Genomic DNA, 18303 nt, shown 5'->3' with positions numbered 1-18303 from the left:
AGGGGTAGTCAAGGGAAGGAGGGGGGGGGGGATAGATATAGAGTTAGACAGGTTGGAAAATAAGAATTTATAGAAAGGTTTATGTAATAATCTTCGTCTGTTCATTTTTAAATATATTTCTTTTGAAATGAAGCAAGCTTTACACTAATAAAAACAAACTGATTTTATGGAATATGAATTTATTAAAATATAAATAAAAATCATATTAAGGTTATTTAATTTTTAATATCCATGTTGTTTTGAGTTAATTATGTTAAAAGTAACTAAATAAAACTGTCAACCATTTATTACTTGAGTTTAACAGTATTTAAAACACTCTTAGTTTCAATCGTATTTCTATCTTTCTTTCTTTCTGTCTTGCACCGACCGTGTGGTCTCTATGGGTCAGTAGTTACCAAAGACAAAAGGGGGTTTATGTAAGGATAGGGTTAAACCTTTTGTTTGAAATGACTACATTAAAATACAATTCTAACATTTTTTCTGCTTAAAAATGTTTACAGATATTCAATTCCCCCCTTTCTCTTACGTCTGCCTGACAGGCCTAAAATTGAGGCCTAACCCTACTCTGGACAATATTGGCCTCAGCCTTGCTAGGCCTAAAGGCCTCGATTCTATTCAAGGTTAAAACTAGAAGTCTCAAAGGAAAGTGCAAAGAAAATGTCAAGTTCAAAATTCCGAGAGTAAAAACTAGGCCTGATTATTCAGTACAAGCAGTAGACCTCAATAATAGGCATATTAGGAAACAGCTTACGAACAAGAAAACAAAAAAAATAGAAAATTTGAGAACTAAAAACCAGAGAACTAGAGAACCAGAGAACTAGAGAACCAGAAAACTAGAGAACCAGAAAATTAGAGAACCAGAGAACCAGAGAACCAGAGAACCAGAGAACCAGAGAACTAGAGAACCAGAGAACTAGAGAACCAGAGAACCAGAGAACCAGAGAACTAGAGAACCAGAGAACTAGAGAACCAGAGAACTAGAGAACCAGAGAACTAGAGAACCAGAGAACTAGAGAACCAGAGAACTAGAAAAGTATAGAACTAGAGAACTAGAGAACTAGAGAACTAGAGAACTAGCGAACTAGAGACATACAGAACTAGAATATTAGAGAACTAGAGAACTAGAGAAATAGAGAAATAGAGAAATAGAGAAATAGAGAAATAGAGAAATAGAGAACTAAAGAACTAGATAACTAGAGAACCAGCGAACTAGAGAACTAGAGAACTGGAGAACTATAGAACTAGAAACCTAGAGTACTGGCGAACTAGAGAACTAGAGAACTAGAGAACTAGAGAACTAGAGAACTAGAGAACTAGAGAACTAGAGAACTAGAGAACTGGAGAACTAGAGAACTAGAGAACAGTGAAAACCAGAAAACTATGAAATAGGAAGCAAAAGTGGCATGTGATTTATGTTGTTATAAAGCCAACAGTTTTACTAGTAACGTAAATTCAACGTCAAATTACGTATTTAGTGAAATAGGTCTGTTTACACTGCACAAAGGCAGTGTCCCATGTTCATTTTGGTTATTTAATGTCATAACGTGTGTTTAAAAGTTGTCTTCCTATTCTAGAGTTTTCTGGTTATCACTGTAGAGAACTAGAGAACCAAAGAACTAGAGAACTAGAGACCTTGAAAACTTGAAAATCAGGTGTCTGGGATTTTCAAGGTTAAACCAACTCCTCTCCAAACCATCTTAACCATCCTCCATTCATCTATCTATCTATCTATCTATCTATCTATCTCTATATCCATCTGTCTATCCAAATTTGTTTCTATCATTACTAGATCTACTTTTAAAATAAAAAGGTGAATTTTCAAAATTATTTGTTTACCATCCCCCTTTTCAACAAACAATCATTCCACCTTTTTTATCTCATCATTTTATTTAGCAATTTTTTATTTTCTTCTTCTATGTTTGATACGTGTCCATCCTGGACACTTATCTTCGCCATGTAAATGTTTAGAAACTTATTAAGTTAGTCACAGTGAAAACTGATAGAACAAGACACATTAATCTCCCTAGAATAGGATAATTAATACTTATTTGTGCTCTGTATGTCTATAGTGTGTACTGTACATTTTGCTCTGTATGTCTATAGTGTGTACTGTACATTTTGCTCTGTATGTCTATAGTGTGTACTGTACATTTTGCTCTGTATGTCTTTAGTGTGTACTGTACATTTTGCTCTGTATGTCTTTAGTGTGTACTGTACATTTTGCTCTGTATGTCTATAGTGTGTACTGTACATTTTTTTCTGTATGTCAATAGTGTGTACTGTACATTTTGCTCTGTATGTCTATAGTGTGTACTGTACATTTTTTTCTGTATGTCAATAGTGTGTACTGTACATTTTGCTCTGGCTGCTATTGTCTTGAACATTTTAGGCCTCTTAGTTTTCCAAAAACAATTCGTTGAAAAGCTGAGTACCCTGACTTAATTAGTCCCTCATCTTAATTCAATATTTCTTTTTCACATTTCTTATCTGTTTCTTAGAAAAATTCATTCTTTAAAAAAAACTTTGAAAAAGAGGATTCTCATTTCACAGTTTTATGGATTCCACTGTATTTTAATAATTAAACCCAGACAGAAGTGCTGAATTTCAACAATGTGATGCAAAATGAACTTTTCTTTTTCAATTCCTAGAAATCTAAGGAACTGAAACAGAAATAATTGCTGTTTTACTTTCTAGAAAAAATATGAAGAACTCAAACAGAAATAATTGCTGTTTTACTTTCTAGAAAAAATATGAAGGACTCAAACAGAAATAATTGCTGTTTTACTTTTTAGAAAAATATTAAGAACGGAATCTAAAAAACCTGTTGTTTCACTCCTTGAAAATATAAAAAATACTCAAAAAGAAATAAATGCTGGTAAAATGATTTATTTTATTTATTTTATCTAGACTTAATTGATTTAGTTAAGTGCATTGATCTCTAATTCGATGTATTGTGATGATGTGACAGAAAAGTTGTTATCAGGAACTTTTCTCTTTTTTTCGCTTAACCATGCAATTTTTTTTGTAATGCATTCGACTGCAGAGCTTTGTATTAAGGGGGGGGGGTGTTTTTAAATTAGTGAAAATGTAATTTATTTATGTATGTTTTATTTTATTTTAGATATTTATATTAATTATACTAAATAATTATTACCCCTTGCATTCTCAGGTGTAACCGGAGTCAGTTATCTCTGTATTCTCCGGGGTACCCGGAGAATGGAAACCTGGAGTTTAACCTTGTCAAGTTCAAAGGGTTATTCCTCCCATCCCTCTTCTCCGTCTCGGAGTCGGGATTAAACAAGAAAAATATTTTGAAACAGTTTCACATCTGGGGGATACATGAATATTTTTTGAGGGGGGGGGGCGATATTATAGGGATATGCAAGAGATATCAAAACAAGCAATAGATTTAGAAAATGAATTTTATAACTTTTGTGAGACAGGAACGAAGGAAGAAGAAAAAGTAGAATGAGGAAATGGAGGAAAATGAGGAGAAAGTGAATAAGGGAGAGAAAGAGAAGATAAGAAGAAGAAAAAGGCGATAAATAAGGGGGGAAGAAAAAAGGAGGAAAAATAGGAGACTGATTTTGCAGCACCGCTGCCCGCAGTTTTTGCGAATCAAATTTTTCCAGGCCGATGACATCCTCCCAATTCTCCAGGAAGGGGAGCTTCCCAAAATTTTCTGTGTATCTAACTAACCTAGCCCCCTCCCCCCCCACCTCTCCCTACCTATCCCTAATCCTGAATCTTCAATTTTATGGGTTAAAAAGATATAATTTTAAGAAGACAAACTGCAGGACTATAAGTTATAACTTGTATTTTTTGCTCTTCAATATCTGCCTAATCACACACCACTCCATCCAACCCCTCCCTCCATCTTTTTACATAATTCTAATTCTAGTATCGACTAGCCTGATTAGCTTAAGGCTGATTAAGCTCCAGCTACTGCTATCAATCTAAACCCTTCAATGTTAGGGTGTAGGATATTAGAAGGGGATTGTTCAAGCTTAATTTACTCTCGTAATAAGGATCTGGATACCCTCAACCCTTACCCCTCCCCCTGCAGCACAATGACATTGAAAAGATAAGAAACAGGCCAGGGGAGAGAGAGAGGGAGAGATGGTCAAAAATAAAGTTGGTTCCCCATTCATTTTTCATTTATATCCATAAAGAAACAGTAAGCGAGGAGGAGAGTTAATTCTGATAATTCATATACGTTTTCCTGCAGTATAAGTGTGCTAGTCACTTTCATCGAGAAACCACAATTTAAATATACAGTTTTCAAAATTAAAAACATTGATATTTAATTCATATTTGATCAGACAAAGCTTTTAAGTGTGTATCGTTGTAAATGCAGCATTGCCATTTTTGCATTGAGTGTCATTTGAAATTACGCTTTTAGTCCCTTTTAACCAAACACTTAAACTAAAGCCTTTTTTATAGAACTAAACATAATATGTAATCATTATGTTTTTAAAAATCTAATTTTATTTCCAACCATTCTAATTCTATTCCAATCCCATCTCTCTCTTGGATCCTTCAATCATATATCAATCCGTCCTTCCATTGATAGCTCCTATGCAATCCTTCAATCCCTCTCCAGTACCATATCAATCCGTACTTCCATCGATAACTCCCATACCATCCTTCAATCCCTCTCCAATACCATATCAATAAGTCCTTCCATCGATTACGCCCATACCATCCTTCAATCCTTCTCCACCCTCTCCCTCCCTTCCTATCTCTCCTAATTCGAACTCTGAGAAATACAATCAGTAAGATCTGACCGTTTTTTGTTAAATTGAAAAAAAGAGATAATTATGAGTATTGGGTATTTTATTCAATCTTGACCTTACATCCCCCCCCCTCGCTCCAACCATACCTAATCAATTTTTAAAACTAAATATGGCAAGCAAAAAAAATTTGAAAGATAAATTTTCAAAGCCAGATTGTTTTTATTGAGTGCCATTTTTAAAATTTTTAAATTCTAAAATATATTTTCTGATTTAGTTAAAAATCAGTTTAATTTGATATGATAAAGAAATGAATTTGGTGATACTGATATGCACTGTTTCATATTCTAGCTGGAGCCAACATTTCAAACTATTCTATTTATGGACAGCATTAACAAAACCTGATTTAGCTAAAATGTCAGACTCCTAAAATAAATTATTTTTGAAGTCCGTTGGTTTTAGAGGCATGATAAATGATGACCTTGAAGTGATAGCTTTCATCACCTACACCTCAGAGGGTTAAATATGATTTCAGCTTTAAACCATTTAATTTTATGTTTCCAACGGATTTTCGGTCAAGGTTATAAAGTTCTAAAAAGAGCTGCTTCTCCTAAACATAGTAAAATTTTAAATAAAAGTTTAGACCAAACAAAATATAAAACATAAAAAAGATTAGGAATCCGTTCATGTTTTTACTTTTTCCATGCTCTTCGTATACGTCCCATCTGTTTTCATTCTACGAAAACCCAAAATAATTTTTGAAAGATTTAAAACAATTTTATCTGCCAAATATTGGATTTAAGGAATTTGTCTAGTTAAGAGGATTAACAATTTTTGGACTGAACAACTTTTAAACTGTTCGATCTTAAGTTCGTTAAAGTTAAAAGGGTGTTAAAAGTTAAAATATTTTGCCAGGGTCGTGATGGGGTCGAGGGTATTTAAAAACGGTTGTATCTCGACAGAAAAAATCAATGTTAAACATCGAAGAACTTGGCGATGCTAGAATCCTAAAATTATATTTTTGCAAATCACGTTTGATATTGCAACATTCCAACTGCAAATAAAAAGCAAAAAGTTCAGATCGGAGTTCTGATATAGTAAGTTGAATATATTTTAAAGTACTGAGGGTCGAAAAAGGGGTGGATTGGAAACAAAAAGCCCGCGAACTTGAGCAAAATTTGCCCGAGAAGTGGACAGCTGGTTACACATTGCAACGCCCCTTTTCACGCCTTTTTTGGCAAAGTACATCCGTCATGGAACAGGGTCAAGATGTGGGGGGGGGGGGGATTTTTTAAAAACAACAGATGACACATTTTTTGAAATATTAATTGAATATAATCTTTAATCTTTTTATTTGGCTAAACCCTGAACTTGAAACATGAGACTTAATAATCTTTTCAAATCTTATGGATTACATTTTTCAAATATTTCCATCAAAACTTCACTAAAATCATCTAAAAATATTTAAATGCGTTGAAATAAGTTTATGTACGCAGTACGCACTAATCAATACATTTAAATTCCTTTCACTTAAAGTAAACAAGTTAATACTATAATTGGGAAAAATCAAAATTCGACGATTTAATAAGTTAATAATTAAAAAACATCTGTGGCGATGAATTCAGGATCCAATCCACCCATGCTTACGCAGACAACTATACAGCTGCTTATATTTTCTTTATCAAGAATAAAACATGCATTTCAGATGGAAAACAAATTCTTTAAACTTTTTCATCAAATACTTAACATTTTTAAACAAGAGTGAGAAATACTTTTCTTTTTTAGTGCTTGGGCGTTTTTAAACTTTCAGGTTTTCAAGGCCGAGAGGTTTTTTTCCATTGATGAATTAGTCAACATATTTTTTGTAACCTATACTCTTAGAGCCAAGCCCAAAACTAGATTATTTCTAGTAGAATCCAAGATTCAAGAAATGATGTGAAACAAATTGATTGATCGTTTTAGAACTAGCATAAAAAGAGGAATCAATTATGAAGGAAAACGTAAAAAATGTTTGAATATAAAAGCTAATGTTGGTAAAAAGGGGTGGGGGAGGGGGAGGAAATTGTAAATAGTATTGATCTCTCTAAAAATAGAATTATCTCTGTAAAGGGTTGAATAGTTGAAATTTCACATGAAATCATTAGATAGGCAGATTGCAACTTGCATATATATATATGCAGATTGCAACTTGCATATATTCACAGAATTTTAATTTTATCCAAAACACGTTTTCCACGTGCTTATTTGTAATGGTACGAGAAATTATATTTTAATTATTTTTAAGCAAATACTAGTGTTCTGTGTTAAATATCTAATTTTTCGTTTTACATTTATATTACCTAATATATAGAATATAAACTTACCTATACAACTTTTTGTAGGAGTAACTTTACTAGATAAAAGGAATTAAATATACAGGATACAGGGTACAAGGAGGGAAGTTGATACAGGATACAGGATATAAAACACAAAATACAGGATTAATAGCCAGGATACAAGCGAACGCTAGATATGGAATTGTAATTTTATAGACAGGAGAACACAGGATACATGATATAGGATGTAAAATATAGGATTTAGGAGTAAAATACAGGGTAAAAGATGCTCATAGGTTACAGACGTAGGATACAGAATACAGGATAGAAGATGATGCAACATACGTACAGGGCTTTGGATTAAGGGTACAGAAAACAGGATTAAGTGTACAGGAAACAGGAATGAAGGTACAGGAAACAGGATTAAGGATACAGGAAACAGGAATGAAGGTACAGGAAACAGGATTAAGGATACAGGAAACAGGAATGAAGGTACAGGAAACAGGATTAAGGGTACAGAAAACAGGATTTAGGATATCAGGATACAGGATTTACTATTTAGGGTACAGGAAACAGGATAAAGGGTACAGGAAACAGGATTAAGGGTACAGGTAACAGGATTAAGGGTACAGGAAACAGGATTAAGGGTACAGGAAACAGGATTAAGGGTACAGGAAACAGGATTAAGGGTACAGGAAATAGGATTAAGGGTACAGGAAACAGGAGTAAGGGTACAGGAAACAGGATTAAGGGTACATGAAACAGGATTAAGGGTATATGAAACAGGATTAAGGGTACAGGAAACAGGATAAAAATTAAAAGATACAGGACTGGATACAAACAGGATAGAAGTTTTTAAAAATTAATTTGTTTCCTACCTATATCAGAGTTCTTATCTCCCTCACATCTAGTTGTTGAGCTGACCCTCTGAGACCCACCCGGAGACACCGGAGGACCTAAACCTTCTCCGTGAAACCTAGGATCCTGGTCCCTGGACTCCCTGGTCTCAGGTTCCTCCTTCCCAACCCTGAAACTAGAACCCTGACCAACTAAATCACTCTCTGGGATCTGGGAAGATTTTGAATCTAATTTTCTAAAATACTGTTCATATTCCTCCTGCTGTTTAGACTCCTTGAACCCTGGTGCTCCAGGTTCATGTTTAGGCACGTTGAACCCTTCTTGTTTCATAACTCCGGATTCCTGTTTAAAAACCATTCTCGGTTTATGTCCAGGTTCATATTGCCTTCAGAGATTGACAAAAATAAATCAAAGCAGGAAAAATTAGATGTTTTTCAAAATTTATAAATTAAAAATTAAAAAGATATGTTTGGTAATTTAATACGCAGACCGGTCCATGCCAATGCAAAATTATAAATAATGTTTTAAAAAAAATTTAAAATAAAAAAAATTAATGTTGTTCCTTTTTTAAGATCCTGTTTCATACCATATAAGGAATTTTACTGTCCCTCAAGCAAATATTTACAAAAGGCAACCTACAAAGTATAAACTCTTCAAATTGTTATGAGTAAATATTTTTAAAAGTCCTAGCCGCAGTACCTCCCTTCTCCCCATTACTTGTTTTAAGCTTGTTGTTTTTGATTTTATATTGTTGTCAACTCTGTACCTAGGCACAGGAGGTGGAGGCATTAAAATCTCCGGAAGAAGACGATAGCTAAGAGGTTTCTCGATCCCATAGCTCTCGGGTTCAAGACGAGGTCGATCAAGGTTGAGCCGGTTGCCCAGGGAGGCTGTGGAGGATACAACCTCAGATTTAAGAGCACTAGAGGACGGAGCAGAGGTAACTTGTATAGATATCACAGGGTTGGAAGACGTGGTAACCTGGAGGTATGGATCCGTTTTAGAGGTCTCCGGAGGAGGATGGAATCCCTCCAACGGAGGTACTTTTAGGAGCTTGTAGGACATTTTAAACTCCTACTTCTCACTACGATATCACAATAAATAGGAAGGTATAAAAATGCTAAGGTCCAAAACTGAACTGGAAGAGAGTCCTAATGTTAGGCTCTCTACTGTTCAAACATAACTGAAGTGAAGTCTAGAGAGCTTAGCTTACCGTGCGCTGTTCCGCGCGCACCATCTTGGAGAAAGCACTTTGCGCGAGTAGGCCTGCTGATGGTGAAAGTGTTGGTGGTGTGTGTTGCCTGTTTACGGTTCTAGATTGAGAAGAAGGAGGAGAGGGTGGAATACCCGGAGCTCGAGATACGGTTTCCTATTGGTCGGTTCCCAGGCAGATACAGGAGTTCATTCACATTATACTCCAGGTTCAAGTCTGCTTTAGAGAGCACACTACTGGCATACACTCACACAACACACAACCTGGAGAGAGAAGTACACTCTCCCCTTCTAATCAATACTTTAACAAACTCTTGCTGTTATGTCTGCTTCAATTCATTACAGTAGCTACTAGCTGTCAAACTGTTTCAGGGTACTTTTGGAATTAAAAATCCAGATGTAGCCAAATTTTCATCTGGGTAGACTGTCATGTAGACTGGCTTTCATGTAGTCAGACTGTCATGTAGGAGGAATGTCATGTAGAATAACTGTCATGTAAACAGACTGTCATATAGACTGGCTTTCATGTAGTCAGACTGTCATGTAGACAGACTGTCATGTAGACAGACTGTCATGTAGACAGACTTTCATGTAGACAGACTGTCATGCAGACAGACTGCGTTGGAGACAGACTTCATGTAGACAGACTGTCATGGTGACAGACTGTCATGTAGACAGACTGACATGTAGACAGACTGCCATGTAGACGGATTGTCATGTAGACAGGCTGTTATTTATGCAGACTATTATGTAGAATGACTGACATGCATACTGTTTGTTATGTAGACGGACTGTCATGTTGGCGGACTGTCATGTAGGCAGACTGTCATGTTGGCGGACTGTCATGTAGACGGATTGTCATGTAGACAGGCTGTTATTTATGCAGACTATTATGTAGAATGACTGACATGCATACTGTTTGTTATGTAGACGGACTGTCATGTTGGCGGACTGTCATGTAGGCAGACTGTCATGTTGGCGGACTGTCATGTAGGCGGACTGTCATGTAGGCAGACTGTCATGTAGACAGACTGTCATGTAGACGGACTGTCATGTTGGCGGACTGTCATGTAGGCGGACTGTCATGTAGGCGGACTGTCATGTAGACGAACTGTCATGTAGGCGGACTGTCATGTAGGCGAACTGTCATGTAGGCGGACTGTCATGTAGGCGAACTGTCATGTAGGCGGACTGTCATGTAGGCGGACTGTCATGTAGACGGACTGTCATGTTGGCGGACTGTCATGTAGGCGGACTGTCATGTTGGCGGACTGTCATGTAGGTGGACTGTCATGTTGGCGGACTGTCATGTAGACGAACTGTCATGTAGGCGGACTGTCATGTAGGCGGACTGTAATGTAGGAAGACTGTCATGCATACTGACTGTCATTAAGACAGACTGTCATGTAGACGGACTGTCATGTAGACGGACTGTCATGTAGACGGAATTTCATGTAGACGGAATTTCATGTAGACGGACTGTCATGTAGACAGACTATCATAAAGACAGACAGTCATGCAGACGGACTGTCATGCAGGCAGATAGACTATGAAGTAGAAAGATTTTCATGTAGACGGACTGTCATGAATACAATTAAATATTTCCAAAATGTCAAAATTCAAAATTTTCAGTATGTCAGACTCTTGTTTATAGTTGTTCATGCTTTAGCTTAATTCACAATACGATGTTTCTGATTTAAGGTTCTATTGGGTTTAAAGTTCTAGTTCCATGATCTAGGCTATTAGTGTTCTTGGTTCTCTAGGTTCTCATGGACCCGTGATTTCTATGGATAAGGCTCTATGTCCAAACTGAAAAGGCTGAACCCCTCAGTGACATCATGACAAGAGGATCAATGAATCAAGAATAGAACTTTTATCTACTTTATACGAGCTCATTTAATATATCCGTTCTAATCCTAGACACATTATCCGTAGATGCTTTCAAATCTAATCTAACTTATTCGTAGATGCTTTCTAACTTATTCATAAATGCTTTCTAATCTAATCTAAAAGTTAGATGATTTCTAATCTATACTAACTTATTCGTAGATGCTTTCTTATCTAATCTTACTTATTCGTCGATGCTTTCTAATCTAATCTTACTTATTCGTAGATGCTTTCTAATCTAATCTAATTTATTCGTAGATGCTTTCTAATCTAATCTAACTTATCCGTAAATGCTTTCCAATCTAATCTAACTTATTCGTAGATGCTTTCTAATCTAATATAACTTATTCGTAGATGCTTTCTAATCTAATAAAACTTATTCGTAGATGCTTTCTAATCTAATCTAACTTATTCGTAGAGGCTTTCCAATCTAATCTAATCTATCCGTAGATGCTTTCTAATCTAATCTAACCTATCCGTAGATGCTTTCTAATCTAATCTAAACTATCCGTCCTGACTGCTCTAATCTAATCTAAACTATCCGTCCTGATTGCTCTAATCTAAACTATCCGTCCTGACTGCTCTCATATAATCTAAACTATCCGTCCTGATTGCTCTAATCTAAACTAAACTATCCGTCCTGATTGCTCTCATCTAATCTAAACTATTCGTCTTGATTTAAAATAACTCAAGCAAACCTTAACACCCAATAACATTCATTCGCTCTAGCTGCTCTTTTTCAATCTAACACATTTGTTCTAATCTGTCTCATCCATCTATCTCCTCCATTCTAACCTGTCTCATCCAATCAATCTCATCCATTCTAACCTGTCTCCTCCTTTCTAAATGTTATCTGATTCCTCCTATCTATTCTCCTCCTTTATAAATATTTTCTGATTCGTCCTATCTATTCTCCTCCTTTATAAATATTTTCTGATTCGTCCTATCTATTCTCCTCCTTTATAAATATTTTCTGATTCGTCCTATCTATTCTCCTCCTTTATAAATATTTTCTGATTCGTCCTATCTATTCTCCTCCTTTATAAATATTTTCTGATTCGTCCTATCTATTCTCCTCCTTTATAAATATTTTCTGATTCGTCCTATCTATTCTCCTCCTTTATAAATATTTTCTGATTCGTCCTATCTATTCTCCTCCTTTATAAATATTTTCTGATTCGTCCTATCTATTCTCCTCCTTTATAAATATTTTCTGATTCGTCCTATCTATTCTCCTCCTTTATAAATATTTTCTGATTCGTCCTATCTATTCTCCTCCTNGGGGGGGGGGGGGGGGGGGTCGGGTCCGGATAGTGTCAAATTTTGAAAAATTTCTGCCATGCCATTGTAGCGTCCTAAGTTTGGAACTTGTCTTTAAAAAAAGTTTTGACACTTTCTTCATCCCATCAATCAAACTTTAATGTTTTTTTAGAACCAGATACAAACTTTTTGTACTTTATAAACTAATCACTTTTTTCTCCTTAGAATTTCGGCTTCATATGACTTTTGAGCAAAAATTTAAGCTTTATTTCGCAAAATTACGCATAAATTTTACGAATGAAAATGTTTCATGACATTATTATCTTTATAAACTTAAAATGTGTTTCGGAGATTTAAAATAAAAAATTTTTACTGTCACAAAAATGTTTGATTCTCTTTGGAAAGAAATGTTTTTATTTTTACAAATTTTCCCAGATACTCCAATCCCATTTCCCCTCTTGAATCCCTTTATACAATCCTTTTCACAATCATTTTATATTATTGAGGGATCCTCCCACGAGATGTTTATGTTATTATATAATTATTACTAATAACAATAATATTCCCGCAACAGAAAAATGGTTAGTAAGAAATATGTTTCCTGGGAAACTGCATAAACTGTGTACTGTGTACATTCTTTCCACAAATTAAATTTCTTTTTTAGGGTCTATACATTTGTGCAGATATTAATATAAGATAAGAATAAGAAAATGATAATGATATAACTAATGATATGAATTCATGTTTGGAACAACAAATTTGACATTGACAAAATTGACTTGACCCATTCCCGAAACCCGGGTTTCGACACCGGCATCCATGGCAATACACTGTTTTAAGTTTCGGGTTCTGAGTCAGTATAATTCACTCCTGTATGCCGGGTCCATTATCGCCTGATCCAGTCATGTGTTTGTTGTCTATTCTGAACCAATAGAAATAGTTTGGCGGTAACATCTATCTGTCCATATATCTCATTATCCAATTAGAGTTATGAATCCTTCAATCGGCGCTGTCAGTAAATGGAAATATTTACTTTTACTGAAACTATATTGTATGGCAAAAGGTATTGAAAACCCAGTTTAATGAATTGGGGTAGGCAATTTTGTTGATAATATATTTTTGTTTAGAAGTATTATTTTTAAATTGTTACTTTTTTATTTTCTATTTTCAATTTAAAATCTACAATAATTAGTATAAATAGAGTATAGACATCAGACGTACATGGACTTACACTCCAAAAAAAGAAACTCGGGAATTTCGTTCAACAAAACACTCTTAAATCTCGGAATGAGTTTGTTTACACTTTTCCCAGGATTTGCAGTACATTTTTTGAAATAAGGTTTTTTTTGGGGGGGGGGTCTTGGTGCATATATTTCTTAATTTCGAGGGAGTAAGGATATGTTTTCACATCTATGTTTTGTTTTGGTCGGATAGCAACAGAATATGTTTTGTTTGTGGCAGATTTATATCGTTATATCCTTTGAAAACAAGAACCCAGTGAATTCATAAATATGCTAAACTCTTACTTTCATTTAAAATATAAAAACACGGGTTCCACAATATATCCACATCCTTCACTCACATTTTGGTTTTCGTTTTAAAATCCTTAACTTTACAATACGTTTAAAACAGTTAAAATAGAGTTAAAACTTTTTATTTAAATATGTTAAAACTGATGAATATATATGGGGTTATGAGTACAAATGTAGAATATATATTATTTATTTATGATGTTTACATTTTATTAAGTGTTTTAAAATCCGCTTTTCTTATCCTATGCATATTCTTTGTAAAAATCAACAACAAATTAAAAAATAAAAAATAAAACAAAAATATGAAACAGGTTACAGTATACTCTACTGTAATCAATATAAAACGAGTAAATAATGCAGCTTCTTTTAGTTTAAAAAAAAAAAATATATATATTGATATAATCTGAATAATATTGGCTTTTTTGACGATTAAAAAATTACATGATGAGGTTTGGAAAGAGAAAAAGTTTCAAAAAGAAAGGGAAATTGCGTATTTTTATAGTTTAACAGCATATCGATCGATTTTTGGAAAAAGTTAAGCCCTCCCCCCTTTTTTGCGTTGTATTAATTATGTAAAAATATGCTTGAATGTCAGAAAATTGCTTAATGATAGTAATTACCTAGAACACCTGCTAGAGCTTAAAAAAGGTAAAATGTTTATGAAAATGCAATGACACAGAACACCAAAACAATACTTTTTTCATATATAAATGCTATTTTTGGACACAACATATTTTGATTTTCTAAATTAGAAATGTAGCATTTTCTAGTACTGGAAAGCCGAAGTTAGACGTTTAAAAGTCTAGATTTTTGCTAAAAGTTTGCAGTTTCCTTGCCAAAACACGCACAGGATATGCAAAATTGTGTAATATATGAGGTGTAACTTGTTATGCAATACGCTAACACTAACTCACGGGAACAAATACCAAAATTTTGAAAAAACAGAAATTTAAATATTTTCTATAAAGTATGCGTCATTGAAAATTGTATTAATGTTTTTCTAATAATTTAAACGCTAAGAAATCTAGTTCATAAAGCTAAAAATATTTTCTTATTTAATGACGATTTTAGTTCTTTTATTGTTTTCCATTTTTCTTTCAAAAGTATGGCACCAAGACAATTCTACGAATTTCCCTATTTTTATTGATCAACATTTTCGAAATCATTTTTAATTATTTTAAATTAACATTTTTTAATGTTGACGGGCAACTGCACTGGATCAAATTGATGTAACACAATATAATCAAGTCTTTGCCACAAAATCCCTCACTACTCAAACATTAGGTCTTTTAGATTTATCAAATTGTACAAAAAATTTGATCTTTTTTTCCTTTACCAAATATTGATTAATTCACATTGTGAACTAAATCTAAAATGTACATCCAAGAAAGAAATACATAAGCTAAAATTGGCTTGGTTTGTAAGTTTAGCTTTATGCGCAAATAGAAATATGTTCAAAAAGATTTCAGCTTCTCCTAAGGTTAGCTTTAGTGCAGAACTTTTAAAACGTTTGTAAATTATCTTAAAGTCATGATGAACAAATTCACCATTTTGATCAGCATATATCTTTATGAGTTTTTGAATGAGAGGCAAAGATAAAAACTATTTTTCCTATTTTCAGCCTGAAAAGGCCATAAAATAGGAAAATAACTTAAAAAATATATTCCGCACTTTTCCAGGATTTCAGATATTTAATTTAAGTTGTTGGCCCACTATAAACGAATGAGAATTGCAGATAAAAACAATGTACATTGTACATTTTAAACATAAGAACATAAGAATGATCTTCATACCGTGTCGCGTTTGGTAAAAACAGCTCTAAAATATTTTTAAAGCATGTTGTTGTTTAGTTTCTCTATTTATTGCATAAAATCAAGTAATTCTGTTAAAATTAAGTATGTTTTTTAAAATATCGAAATTTTTTTAAGTAAAGTGAGAATAGACTAATTTTCATTTGACGAGTTTCAAGTCTGATGAACCCTTCAGACTTTTCTTTTATCAGAAAAAAACTTGATTATTTCTAATTGTGGTTCTTATACTTATTACTTCAGGCAGAACAAATAATTTACGTTTGAAATATTTAATCAGAGAAAAACTTAACTCCTTTGGACTCAGACAAACTAGCAGATAAGACCAATGCAAAAATAGAGGAAGAGAATAAATTATGACAAAAAAGTCCGTTCTTGTATTGTGCCCTTCATTTACATAAAGAGGGGCGTGCCCAATTCCCAATGATTCCAATCTTTATCTAATCAATAACAAGTTTCAAAGAGAAAAACATTGATATCTCTGCCATCCTTGATCAGACAAATAAAATATCAAAAGAAAATGTTTTCAAAACTTTCTTAGAGGAAAAGTCGAGAATTTTAAGTGTGACCTTAAACTTTTGTTTAGGCAAAATACTGACTATTATAGTGAAAACTTCAGACAAATCTGGGTTCCTTAAGCTAGTGAACAATAAGTATATTTTATTATGTAAAAACATGTATTTACTATGTACAAACATGTATTTAAATACATAAAAATATGAAAAGATACCGTCTCTTTAAATTGCACCATCTCATAAAAAAGTCACACATTCAATTGATGAATGAGTATTGCGTTTGTAACCGGTTTCCTCTTTTTATTTAGATTAACATTATATGTTATTAAGGGCCACATTTTCAAACATACACTAATATTTCTGTTTCTGTTAGTGGTTAATACAAGCATATATTAAACAGTTTTTGGTTGTTTGATTTGTATCTGAATTGAGTCTTTTCCACAAATTCAATTTTTCTGCTCCTGATGGTGTGAACTTAATATTTTTAACATAAGTTATTTGACTTTGTGCGTAGTTTGAAATACTTAAGGTCTACGAAATTTGGTTGCAAAGATATAGGGGATTATAAATTTAGAGACTGTGGCAAAGACTTAATTCCTTTGCAATTGAAAAGTTATTTGATATTCTTCGGCATTAAACAACTTGTACACCATCTCCCTTGGAAAAGTACATGTGTTGCCTCTCTTAACCTAATAACTCAATTATATGTTTGAACTATAGCTACGGATAAAACAGAGAGAATAACAACACATCTATGGTTAGCTTGAATTTTCGTCTGTTGGTTTGTTTGTATCCAAAAAAAGTCAGTAATCTGCTAAATTTTGCATTGATATTTTTTGGTTGTGATTAAAGTAACAATTAATAGCTGAAATAAGTAATTCCTTTAATTCACTTTGTTTCTTTCGACCCTGTAAACACCTATCTTTTTTATTTACATGATACATGCATGATGATATTTAATGAAGAGTTCTTGTGATATTGTACAAAATATTTATACTTTCAGTAAATTTTATCAAAACTTTATTTTATCAATAAATCAAACATTATGTGCTCTCATAAATGTCATTGAGTGACGCCCAAAAACTAGTTTTACTTTGTAGTGTCGTTGCGTTGCTGTATGAAATCATCAACTGTGATTATCTTAGAAAAAAGTTGACACATTTTTTTGAAAAAGTAATATTTCTTAAAGGTGTTTTATTTAAAAGAAGAAAGTTTGATTTAAGTGGTTTAAGAATTATAGTTAATGATTCGGTTGGTTATTTATAGCATCATTTCATTTCGTTAACTCGTTACGTTAATTTCAAGTTCAGCTTGTAGATTTTATCAGCTGTTCAAATTGGAATTTGGCGGGAAAATGTACTAAAAAAATACTAGATCTCAATCCCGAAGGCTGTATAAAGGGGGTTGATGAGGCTCTAAATTTAGTTTAACCAATTGAATTGAAGTTGCCAGGTTTAAATTGCTCTAAGGGTTTACACTGTTTATGTCAGTTGGTATTGGATAGAGTAATAAACTCCACTTTTCAACCCTTTTTTTATCCACACAAAACATCCCATTGTAAACCCTCAAATATTTAAATTTTTCAAATTACCATTTATGGTCGAAGGGAAGGAGATGGGGGGGGGGAGGAAGGGGCGAAAAACCAAATACTTTGTGGCATTTTATATTGGAGTAATTCCTAATTCATTATTCATATGTTCTCATACAATAGTATTATGTTTAAATTGTATACTGCATATGAAATACTATAAAAAAGTTTAGAGTGTACAATACAGGGTACAATGGTAGTCTATATCTATCGTTATTTATTACGTCTGTCAATGAATAGGTACTTTACAGTATTGTTTGATAAAAATCTTCTTACGTATCTTCCCCCCCATCACCGCCATTAATCACTTCATCCCAAATAGTTGGTCCGTATTCCCATATAAAATATATAAAATATATAAAATATGTATGGTGTAAACTTTTATGCTCAAAATTATAAACAAATATTCCTATATTCAAGATCCTTAACATTTCCTAAACAATTTGATCATAATTTCGAGCATCATGTCAGAGATTTTTCACAAACTGTTATATTTCTTAATTTTTTAGTGATTTCTGAGTGCTCTTTTAATTTTCAAACTACAGAGTTACCCACAAAGGATGAGAATTTATTGACGAATTCTAAATATCATTTG

General features: G+C 33.5%; 1 protein-coding gene across 1 annotated transcript in view; it reads right to left on the bottom strand.

Annotated features, from left to right (window-relative positions):
* LOC111712427 (ecdysone-induced protein 75B) overlaps positions 1–9103 on the bottom strand; it is a 41962-nt gene extending 32859 nt beyond the window's left edge. Inside the window, exons 1-2 of the mRNA XM_023487026.1 lie at positions 8673–9103; positions 7927–8291 (exon numbers count right to left, since the gene is read on the bottom strand). Of these exons, the coding sequence (XP_023342794.1) occupies positions 7927–8291; positions 8673–8971 (664 nt within the window). The 5' untranslated portion in view covers positions 8972–9103. The remainder of the gene's footprint in view (positions 1–7926; positions 8292–8672) is intronic.
* Positions 9104–18303: the final 9200 nt, after the last annotated feature.

The sequence above is a fragment of the Eurytemora carolleeae genome, unplaced genomic scaffold (genome assembly GCF_000591075.1).
Source record: "Eurytemora carolleeae unplaced genomic scaffold, Eaff_2.0 scaffold1268, whole genome shotgun sequence".
NCBI classification, from domain to species: Eukaryota; Metazoa; Arthropoda; class Copepoda; order Calanoida; family Temoridae; genus Eurytemora; species Eurytemora carolleeae.
Note: the sequence above shows the minus strand (reverse complement) of the source record. Positions and strands in the feature narration are given on the sequence as shown.